The following is a 12,285-nucleotide window of genomic DNA, read 5'->3' on the forward strand; positions in this document are numbered from 1 at the left end:
ATACTTGGTCAGATGCATGACTCGTCGGTGGCTAAAGAAAAAGACAAAAGGAGAAGAAGATGCTTGGCTAGGAGACACGTGATGTGATCAATAGTTTAGTATAGTCCACAAATTCATCTTGACCATAAACATCTCTCTCGCGTTATCATCTGGACCGACGTCTAACCCAGAATATAGATATAAATATAAAAACTATATAGTATAAAATTATTGACTCCACTTTACCCCCAGAAGAGGAGGAAAGAGGAGATTATCGGATTTATTCATGCTAATCTTGTCCTCTAAACAAAACAAAAAAAGACGAAGCACGAAAAAAAATTGGGACATAAATCAATTTACCATGTAATATCTGAAATTCTTTTGCTCCTCTGAAATTTAAAAAACAAAAAAAAAAAAATGAAGGGTTTTACCAAATTCAACATCAATTTTTCTCGTCGCTTTTCTTCTCATACTCTTCTCCGTTCTTGGACTCCTTCTCCTCCAGCAGCTTCCCGGCCTCCTCGTCGCCGCCCTGGCCGGCCTTCGCCGTCTTGGCCTCCTCCGCGGCCTTCATCGCCTGGAGCTTCGCGTGGTTGTAGTAGGCGACCCCGAGGAAGGCGATGCCGTACCCGAACAGGTTCACGGGGGTCACCGTGTCCTTGATCACCGACCACGAGAAGGCGATGAGCAGCCAGTCCTTGACCACCCCGGCCACGTTCATCGTCAGCGCCGAGGTCTTCCCGACGAGCAGGAACACCGCGAGGTTCAGCGCGAAGGCGCACAGCGAGTTGGTCCCGAAGACGAGGAGATCGAAGTGGAAGCTGGACGTCTGGATCAGCCTCGGCATCTCCATCACCGCCCAGGGCAGGGACAGGAACACGAAGCAGCAGGGCGCGACGTAGTAGAGCGAGGTGATGGGGTTGAGCTTGATCCCGGCGGAGGTGAGGAGTATCTGGATCAGGACGAGGCGGGTGGCCTCGAAGGCCACCGCGCCGAGCTGCAGGAAGACCCCGAAGCCGTTGAACTGGGCCTCGCCGTAGGCGGCGATGGCGACGCCGAGGGTGATGGAGACCATGTTGGCCATGGTGTTGGACCGGAAGGTCTCCTTCTTGAAGGAGATGCCGAGGGAGTAGACGGCGACGGGCATGAGGGCCTTGAGCATCTGGATGAAGGAGACGGAGAGGTAGATGTAGGCGGAGTTGGAGAACCAGAGGGAGAGGGCGTAGAGGGCGCCGATGGGGACGACGTTCTTGAGGTAGAACTCGCGGGTCATGGTGGTGACGGGCTCGACGACCTGGAGGACGCGGACGAGGAGGTAGGCCAGGGAGGAGCAGAAGGCCATGTGGATCATGGTGAGGGAGATGGGGAAGGGCCAGTTGTAGAGCTTTGGGTCCAGGATGTACTTGTTGTACACGATGACGGCGAAGGAGAGGGAGATCCAGATGGCGACGTAGGCGTACGAGATCGCCACCTTCTTCACCACCTCCTTCGACAGCGCCATGGCGGCGGCGGCGGCGGCGACGGCGGGGGCAGGGGGCCGAGGGCGGAGGGCGGAGGGCGGAGGCGGCGGCGGATCTCGATCTCTTTCTCTTTCTCTTTGGTTGAAGGGGAAGGGGAGCGATTAAAAGAGGAGGAAGAAGAAGAAGAAGAAGGAGAAGGAGAAGGAGAGAGGAAAGGGGAGATCGAGTGGGATAGGGGTTTGAAGTTTCTTATTTGTGATGGGATCGTTGACTTGGAAGTTGGAAGGATTCTTCTTTCCGCTTTCTAACTTTTCTCTCTTTCTTTTTCTATTTTTTTTAGGGGTTTAGGGTAACTCTTTTTAAAAGAAAATTTTAATTTTTTTTCCATATTAACCACACCTATCAATATTGATTTGGATGATTCAGGTTTCTTAAGCAATTGTCCATATAAGGTGACTAATTGATTGGGAAACCAATAAATTACACAGATGTATGCAATGTATTGGTCCAAATTATTTTCTAGTAGGAAGGTAATCTTAGTCTGGTCATCCAATGTCTGCTTTTGTGATTTGCATTAATGTTCATTGCTTTCAATAATACAAGTGCTCGAGTGTAGAGATCCAACTAATTAGAAACAATAGAACACTTTACAAATTCCCTACATGGTTTAAACCTTTGATTTGTGTTTTGAATGCGGTTGGTGATATTCGATTGGGTAATCCCATTTATACACATCTTTTGAATTACTTAACAAAGAACTTTGATTTGCGTCTCCAATTTATAGATAACAAATTCACAATTGATTCCATGATGTGCTTAATTGAGCAACTTGTGTTGGTCAACTATTGGATTGAGAGTAATTAACATATTGAACACTTGTAATTTCATGGCTATCTTTTTATATATTATCAGTTAAAACATTTAACTGGCAGATAATTTGTTATTTTTAATTTAAATGATTATTAATTCGAAATCTCCGAAGACATATTTCCTATGTAGAAATAATAATAAAAATTGTTGATTATCACCATCCAAATGTGAAAAGAGAACTTCTTCAGTTTGGAAAAACAACTTCAAGGAAAGCACCTTTTCGTCCTTTCGAGGATCGCAAGCAATGCCGTGAAAGCCGGGGAAAAGGAGAAAGTTGAAAATAATTTTCATTGTATGATATCACTAATTAATCAAATATTTCTATCATAATATTATTTAAAATATTCAATAGTTAAATCTAACCCCAACTTTTACCGACTTCATAATTTCATATTCGCATAGTACGCAATAAGATCACCGAATATGCGATCACAAATTGAATATAATAATCATTTATTAGGCAGAGGTTGCACCATTCTTAGGCAGGGGTTGAACCAGGAGACACCTAGGTTGAAGTCCAATTTTTATGGTTGCACGTCTTTATCAGTTTGGTAAATTGCAGTCTTGACTGGGTTTAGATCTTTCGCTGGAATGATATATATATATAATTTAAAGATTTTGATTTGTAACCGGACCGAAAAATATAATATGATAATTGTTCTGTGTGAATTTTTCTTTGCTTTATATTGCTTTCTTCCCCTGAAAAGCACGCTCATCTAGACAGTTATTATAATCATAAAATCATAAGAAAATTACTTTATTGCTGAGATACCCCGATGAGAGAATTAATGCGATGGTTACCACCGTAATAAGTAAGTTAATTAAGCGGACTATCTCGAGACGAGCGGTCCATCTTTTGTCTGGACATGCTTTGATTGCGCATCGAACGGTCCACCAGATTTGGACTTGCATGTGTGGATCATGGAAATTTAATTTCTTAGGACCCCCGAAAAGTTGGTCAACAACTACGAACTCACGCTTTGATTTTATAGACTAAAGATTCGGGTCTTCAAAAAGGAAACCCTGATTTTTTAAAGCAAATTAATTATTGCTTAGGTTTGTTTTTGACCAAAAGAGAAAGAAACTTAGAGGGGGATATTGTAAACCTAAACAAATCGAGGATATAATTCGTTGGTCTTACCCAGTAATCCATACATGAATATATATTTAAAAAAAAAAAAAAAGACAAGTGAGGTGAGGTGGGATTGATAAAATCTCTTTTCGTGTCGATTTCTTTCGGTAAACATGGCGGCAACTTTTTGTGGATTTTATGGTATAAAATCTTGGCAATTCTCGACATAGATATTTTCCCAAATTTATCTATCTATAAGAAGGGGAAAGAATCTATATATCCACGTCTCTACTAAATAAAAAGCAGAGAAAAAAAAAGGATGGTCTCGACATCATAGTTTTATTTTTTAAAAAAAAGAATTGATGAAATTCCACGAGTTGTGAAGATAAATCTTATCGATAATTACTATCTTTTTAATTTATGGACATGACAATAATTCAAAAGTAGCTATGATAATTACAAAAGGGCGGCTTTGCAAATTTCTCGGACTTTCTAAAGTTGAATCTAAAAATTCCCCACTTCTACGAAATTCCAAATCGTTCCTTTCCAAAAAGATAAAATCTCTAGACGTTATTATTTTCCTAACTTAATTTAAAACTTATTTTCTCGTAATCTTTTTTCGCACACGACTCATGTACACTTTCGCTGGTCTAAATAATTAGAAAAATTTACAGGCCACCCTTGATTGAAGAGGTTTAATTCAGTGCAATTCCAGATCAAACCCTTTTTCTTTCCTCTAACCCGAAAATAAACAGAGAAGATAATCTCTTGTAGAAAAGCAGAATTTCTAACGTAAGTACCACGATGTACATGACAAGCATCAAGGTCTTGGAACGTGGACTCCCGTAGCACCCACGTCAATAATTTAATGGTTTGAGAAACCCTAGGACTTATGCGTCGGTGGGCTTTTCATTTAAAATTGTCCGATTTCTTATTTGAAGTTTTCAGTTCTTGCGTGTTTACATTTACTCGATTCACATGGGACTGCTGACCTAAACGCATGTATCGACCTCCGGTTTTATTCAATCCTTATTTAAAACTTAACGTACGTCCTGGAGCCATCAATGTGCTGCCCTTTGCGCCCTTTGCACCCTTTGCCTCTTGGGGAAAACGACGATACCCGTAACGTCGAGCAACTTATAAAAAAATAATGAGATTTATAGGGGGAAAGATCCAATCTCGTGATGGCGTATTCCACGATCTCGTGCATCCTTGACACCTAGTGAGAATTTGCTAAATAGGAAAATGCGGGTACAGCACCATGTCAAATCGTGATTGGAAGTTCATGGCCTGGCTAATGGCCGCTACCTAGATTGGTGCTGACCCGATTTACCGGACGGAATTAAATATCCTTATTTATTGAGCGGTGAAACCTAATATATTCTTTTCCACTTTTATGTTGCGATGAGATGGCGCTTTGAATACTGTCCGAGCATGGATTCTCCATCTTTTAGGCTCGTCGTTTTAGTGCCTCGACAAATCATGACCGTTGATTTATGAAAATCAGCTTTTTATTGACCATTAAGATTGGTCGAAACGTTAAAAAAAAAAAAAAAAAAAAAAACCATAGCCCGCAGTAGAAGAACAACGCCCATTCCAGAATAAATTCGCTTTCTCGAGTTTATGGCAAAGTAAGAATAATTTCCTCTCGGCCAAAGAGATTGAGCAAGCACAACGCTCTAATCAAATTAAAAGGTCTTCCTTTTTACAAGGTATACAATCTTAAATATCCTTTGAGGCACCCACCCTGTGGTGGACGAGATGGTTCACACCTTGCCCCTGAACCGGAAGGGAAGAGATTCGAAACTTTTCGCCCCCATACGACCCATGGGAAGTGGATCCCTGCAAGTCGCCCCGGGTTTATGCTGTCGGCTGCTGGCTATACAGCGGCTCCCGGTATATATATATCCCTTTGAGACCATCTGTTAAGCTAGTATTAAAACTTTCTGTTAAATAAAGAAATTGTATGGTAAACTTGTCGAGAATATACAGTGCCACTATCATTTGATATTCATCGAAAAGATTTTCGGTGGACACGTATGACTACACAGTATCAAGAGAAGGTTTTTAGGTCCTTCCAAAAGACCTCGTCGTCCATCCTCAATTTGGTCAATTATGAGATAAAATATTGGGTAACATTTATTAAAGATTTGGCCCTTTATGAAACAAAGAATTTTATCTTGAAAAGAATGCTTTAAATCTATAGAAGAGAATCACTTAAATTAAAATAATCTCTTTCTCATCTACGAAGAGTTGATGCGTTCATCAATCAAGATACGGTAGTTAGATCACCGAGGGCTTCATGATGGCAAATTCCCCGGATATGGAGATTGACTCAAATTTATTTTAGCCTATAGTAGTGAACCTTCGTGACTGGGGAGTTGGGGAGTTCAATATTCCCCACCTCTGGATAGAGTGGTTTACGGGGTTTCCCAAATGGACTCACTGGGGGCCCGCCAAGCTCCTCGTAGAGGAGCTCCAAAGTCTAGAATACACCCGACCGACAAAAAAAAAAAAAAAAAAAAAAAGATGTGGTAGTGAAAATGCAACATATTGACTATTGCCCTTCCAACACGACAAAATATTCAATATGATTGTCGTACCACATTGTAGCAATAATGTGATGTAATTAGTCAGTCACTATAGTTTGCATAATATACATTTCATCATACATGACGTCTTGTATTACGCTCCCAAATTTTAATTGGTGTTTTATACTAGGCAGACTACCACGTTTCACCGCAAGTGTTGTAACCATGGCATAACGTACATTCTCATAATAATCATGGATGCTTGTCGAAACTCGTTTTTTCTGCGCTTGTTTTTTGTTTTTTTATTTGATCATTACCATATGAGAATCTTTGGATTTTAATAATTGAGATATGGCCAAATCAGTACGTGTCGTCGCAATGATTTGCGTTAGAAAACCCTCCCAATCATCACTTTTTATATTTATTTTTTTTGTGTATTAGTTTTATAGGTCGTGTTGAAACCATGGCGCAATTAACGCGGTACCCACCACAATCATAGAATAAGAACATAAGTTTGGTGAGGACCCCTTTTTTTTTAAGGGGTTCAGCAAGTGTAAGCAGGAGCAGTTCCCAGAAGTGGACACGATCGATAATGGGGGGAGAATAATTCAAAGAGAGTTGCCGGGTCGCAATCAAGAAAGGGTTAGGCGGCAATACAATTCAAAGGGCACGCGCCAGACTAATCGTAGCTGGCCGTTTGAATAGAGCGAAAAAGCGAAAGCGAAAGCATGTAGTGCAATGGAAACATGTGTGCAGCCTTGTGTTAATGGCATTCGAAATGGTCATGGTCAATCGCTTCATCATCTAACTAGTAGTTCGGCATTGAATTAGGAAAGACTTTTCGGCTCCATTCGTTTCGTGGAAAATGTTTTCCAATAAGTCATTTTCTAGGAATATGTAATTATTTTAGGTGTTTAGATAAAATCTGAAAATAAAGTGAAAAATATTTTTCATGTTTAGTAAGGAAAGTATTTTCCTTCATATACTCTTTTTCATTTATTTTATTTTTTAAAATGGATTTTTCATATTTTTTACAAATTAATTTTTATTGATTTTTATTTTTTTTTATGTCCAAGATCCGTCGGGCCCGCCGGGCAACTCACAGCCCGTAGAGTGCGCGGTGCACCCCGAACCAAGCGTCAATAGCTAGCACAAGATCCAACCACCATGACCCCCTACTTAAGACATGTTGATAACGCAAATATTCGAACTCGTTCCCTCAAGCGGTAAGATAGTAGAGCTCAACCAACTATTGTCATAGATGGATATTGATTTTTAATTATTTTTAATTGTTAAAACCAATTATTAATTTTTTTTCTTTTTTCTTTGTTTTCCATCTCCTTCTTTCTTGGCCGGTTGCCGGCCACTAGCGATTCTCGAGCTTGCCAACGAGCACAAAGCTTGTCGCTCACCAAATTGGTGAGTGCGAGTGTCGAGCTCAAGGCTTGCTAGATCGACAAGCTCAAGGTTCGCCTAGCGACAATCGACGACTAGCCAAGAAAGAAGAAGATGGAAAACAAAGAAAAAATAAAGAGAAAAAAAAAAGAGAAAAGAAATAGAAAAGAAAAAGGAAATTAAAAATAATTTGAATTAAAAAAGAAAAATATAATTAAAAAATAATTCGAATAAAAAAAATAAAAGAATAAGAAGAAAGGGAGGAGGAAGTGTGTGAGATAAGAGAGATCAAGTGAGAAAAATGTTTTACACTTTTCAAAATTAGAAAATATTTTCTCCTAATTTAGAAGGCCTTTTTTTTTTTTTGGAAAACATTTTCCTCAAGGAATTCATTATGTGAAACAAACGCTATAAAATCCGAAAAACGTTTTTCCAAAAATTATTTTTCGCAAAACGAACGAAGCCTTCTTCATTGCCTCTCTCTCCCTCTCTCTCCCTCCCCCACTCTCTCCCTCTCTTGAGTTAATGTTCTTTTTTTCAAATCTATCATGCCAGTTATATAATATGGTCAAGGACCCGACAATAGTTAAAAAAAGTTAAGACTATGATTTAAAAATTATTTTTCTAAAAATGATTATTTATATCTCTCGAAATAATTAGTCAATTAAAAAATGCTTTTCTTATCAACAACAATATATGTCTAAATATTTTTGTAGATGAAAAAAATGTTTTCCATTTATTCATTTAATTATGTAAGCGATACAAGCGATCAATTTTAGGAAAATATTTTTTAGATCGTTCATTTTTTACGAAACAAATAGAGCCCAAAATTAGTTTTCGATTTAACAAGGGAGAATATTTGCTATACCATTCAAATTAAGGTAGCCAATCTCAAGTAAAAGTTAGTAATACGCAATTGTTAATTACACATATATATTGCTAGACTATTAAAACAATTGGTAATTTTAGAGATACAAAATATATCATTACTGTTTAAAACCTATTGGTAACTTACTCGAGTTACTTGTTACAACAAGTAATCAGTGAAAATTGGATGGGATAACGGTACCTTTAATCCCTATAGTTTTTCAATATGTTCAATCTCAATCCTATACTTGTTGGTTTTTTGTCAATGCGGTCCTTGAATTATATTTGTTTTCTTGTTCGACTTAGGCTTTCTGCTAAAAATGTAAAAAAGGGTTGCAGACGTCAATCACTGCATCAATGCCACATCAGCACTTAGTGGACAAACTAGATATTTTTATGCGGAATGGACCAAACTGTTGGAAAAATAAAAGTCCTCGAACCATAGAGAAGAAGTGGGACGAAAGAGAGGAAGGTGCGGTGGGGGTGGCCAGACATGGACATTGGACAACATCAGCCAGGCCCTAGCGACCTCGGTGCCACGGCAAGAATTGGAAGCTTGCTTCCTTTTTTGGCATTTATTGCTATATTCATTTTACTTCGTCTTTTTTTTTTCCTTATTTTGGATATATCAATTTGTTATTTTATTCTTTTAAACTTTTTAAAGACACATAGGATATAAATTTTTTGGCCAATGTCAGCTTATAGATTGAAGAATCAATTTAAAGAAAAATATATGATTCGGGACCATCTGACAAAAAGGAAATTGTCGAGACGAGATTGAGCGAACTGATAAACCACGTGGACGAGTGTTGTCACCATTCCAGATTGAGACTTTTCGACTTTTCTAGCACGAGAAAAAGCACTGCTTAGGTGGTTTCTGCACATTTGTCCGCTCTCCATGGCCCCAGAAAAAGGAGAAAAATCAAACACAACGTTGGTATTCTTCTGCTTTATTTATGCATAATTAAAATATGTAATAATCACACAAATGACCTCTAAAATTTAGTTCGATATGCAACGTATCCCTGAATTTCTAATTTATTTAATGTAGTCTTTAAACTATATATATATATATATATATATATATTCAATTTAATCAATGAATTATATGGAAACTTTCAATGTTTTTCTTGTTCAATAATAATACTAGGGACTATATAGAACCGATTGGAAGTTTATAAACGACATTGCATGTCAAGTTAAGAGATCTCATTGAATAAATTTAAAGTTCAGAAACTACATTTCACATCGTGTTAAAATTTAAAAGTCATTTGTGTCATTCTCTCTTAAAATATAAATGATGGATGTCATATCTAAATAGGTTGAATCTTGTCTTTGGCATTTCGTCTTATATATAGTAGGAAAAACTGACTCTTCCACTAACGTAAATAGGATAAACTAACAAAAGAATACACACGTTTTCTTAGCAAAGGAAAAGGGGAAAAATCATTAAACTTTCTAATAGAGAAAGAAATTTGTCATGGACCTTAGGAAGAGGTGTAGACTCCCACCTTGAGCCCTTTTTTTTTTAAGGATTGTATTATCCATAAGATAGGATTTGTAGCCTCTCCTAAACAATGGATGAGTCTTCATAGAATTCTTTACTCTTTAGGTATATCGACACGATGTTACGTGAATTATTACTAAACTATGGTTACTGGAAATTAAATAGTTTCAATTAGTGATTAATCCAATCGAGGGTGATTAATGATCAATTGAATTATTAGATTTAACTTCGTATAAAAAAATAAATGGATTCCAATATGCCCTACAAGTCTTTGTGAAATTCAAATTACTAAATAAGGTGCAAACAAATTATGAAAATGGCAATAAAATTGCGTGAAACTTTATTAATTAGAACGTATAGCTTACGGTTTTCCATGCTATGCTTGGTCAGTGACTGAACTTGAACATAGACTGCTAATGGAGATGACAAAAATGCATAGAGAAAGTAAAAAGTTCACAAAATCCGATTGGAAAGCTTTTTATAATTAAAGTTGACTACTGAAATTAGGAAATCTAATATAATTCAGGAAATCTAATATAATTCGAGTTTCAAATTCACGATTAGGCAATATCTAGTATAAACCGATTTGTTATGAATGATCTCCTCATCTTCACATCTTCGTTGCAAAGTCTAATGCGGTGTTGTAATCTTTTGTGATGTCTTGATTGCTCTGTCATTTTGTGTGAATGCCCTACTCTTAGATTCATGGATTCTTCCTTTATCTGAAAATAGACCCTTACGCATTGCGATCTTCCTCGGCATAATATCTGCCCGCCTGTCTTGACTTGCATACTACTCCGGGGATGATACGTAATTACAAATTCCTGGGCTGTAGTTATCGCTCAACTGATGGATTCTTCGGGACCCAGTCTTCGAATTCGGTTCATGCTTTGAGTCGATAGATCGTCATCATGCATCATCCACTTCACTTAAACTCCGGGCATGGAAAACTAATTATCAATGAGCTTACCAAGCATTCCATCCTTAGACATTACGGATTAATCACATTGTCACGTCCTTCACGATTGATGAGTCTTGTGAAGCATTCCATCAATTGGCCTTATGGGCTAAGCATATGGCCATGGCCTGACTTAGGCCATTACCTTCTTGGCATCTGGGCCCAAATTTCAAACATGGTGTCAACAACACAATTAGCAAGGCTATTAGATCGCATTCCCCACGGCCGGCCCCGCCCCGTGACGTGTTGTTGCCCCTTCAGGGCATGGGGCCAAGCACATGCTCACCTGGGGCATCGATACTTGCAAGGGGGCACGACTTCTCGTTATATTTATCATAAATTTCAAGATTAAGAATATATGATTGTTTCATAATCATCATGCTCCCTTATGTATATTCATATTCTATGATTATTGGAAGTTTATCGAGAGTTTGATCTACTTATTCATATTAATTTGTTTGTATCTTTCTCATTTCTCACATAATAAGATATACTTCACATGATTTTGACTTCATCATAATGAGTTGCATTTTCTCAATAGATCATTTACCAAACCACCCCTACTCCTTACATTAGATTACTCACATAATTTTGCGAAAGCAAAACAAAATTTCAAGCATGACTACTCATATTAAGAACGTGAGATTTTATACTCTTTTCCAATCATATATTTTGTGATCGTGTAGGCTTCTTAATTAGGGATCTTGTTTGTAAATCGATCTCATTTAGTACATGTTTGTAGCACAAGATATTTATTCACTAAAAAACAATTTACTACATGTTTGGATCCGGTTCCCTCGCCTGGTAGGATATACCAGCTCGCAATACAGGAAGAAAGTCAGCGTCTTGCGTCGTTGGAACATGCGAAGGTTGGAGAAAGCATTATGTTTGCTACTCACGCAACCACCGAAGGACCCATGACCAGACCTCAGCATGAAGGGAAGAGGCGGACAACCCTAGGGTTCAACAAGGAAGAAGAAAGGAGCATTAAAAACCTTGGAGTGGACGGTCTGGATCTCTCAAACCGATTGGACGCCTCTCGGTTGTCCTCCTCAATCGTTGGATCCGATGGACAATATGAGGCCACGTCAACTCCGAGCTTCAAGACATCCAATGGTCCACATTTTGCCACGTCATCAAAGATTAATGGGTAGAATTTTAAGGGAAAATGTAAATTGTTTTGCGATTATTGCAGACGGCCACATCATACGATTGATACTTGCTGGAAATTACATGGAAAGCTTGGAGAAAAAGGGAAAAGGGAAATTGCAACTACTTATCAAGTTACTAGTGGGCACAATGATAAAGTTCATCAATCAATTACCCATGGCCAATATCAGCAACTTATGAAGGCCTTGAAAAAATTGGATACTTCTAAAAAAAAAACATGAGTTTTTCAGGTACCTCTTACCACTTGATGACCTCAATACTGAATGATGCATGGATAATTGATTTAGGTGCTAGTGACCATATTATCTGTAATAAAAGTTTCTTTTCCCTATTTCTGTCCATCTTCAAAATGGGAACGTGACATCTGTCACTATGACTGGAACAGTAAATCTTAGTCCCCTCATTACACTCCAAAATGTTCTCTATGTTCCTAATTTTCATTTCGATCTAATTTCTGTTGCTAGAGTTTGCAAGGA

The 12,285-nt window shown here is 38.2% G+C and overlaps 1 protein-coding gene across 1 annotated transcript; it reads right to left on the bottom strand.

The window, feature by feature from the left end:
* Nucleotides 1-84: 84 nt before the first annotated feature.
* Nucleotides 85-1,653, bottom strand: LOC104438534 (probable sugar phosphate/phosphate translocator At2g25520). Its single transcript, XM_010051699.3, has one exon. It carries the CDS (start codon nt 1,478-1,480, stop codon nt 422-424), a length of 1,059 nt encoding a protein of 352 aa, XP_010050001.1. The 5' UTR covers nt 1,481-1,653; the 3' UTR covers nt 85-421.
* Between the last annotated feature and the right edge of the window lie 10,632 nt (nt 1,654-12,285).

This window comes from Eucalyptus grandis, chromosome 3 (genome assembly GCF_016545825.1).
Source record: "Eucalyptus grandis isolate ANBG69807.140 chromosome 3, ASM1654582v1, whole genome shotgun sequence".
Taxonomy (NCBI): domain Eukaryota; kingdom Viridiplantae; phylum Streptophyta; class Magnoliopsida; order Myrtales; family Myrtaceae; genus Eucalyptus; species Eucalyptus grandis.

Bases quoted from the DNA above. Each gene is read 5' to 3' on its own strand.
- LOC104438534 (XM_010051699.3), bottom strand. From the start codon at position 1,480: ATGGCGCTGTCGAAGGAGGTGGTGAAGAAGGTGGCGATCTCGTACGCC.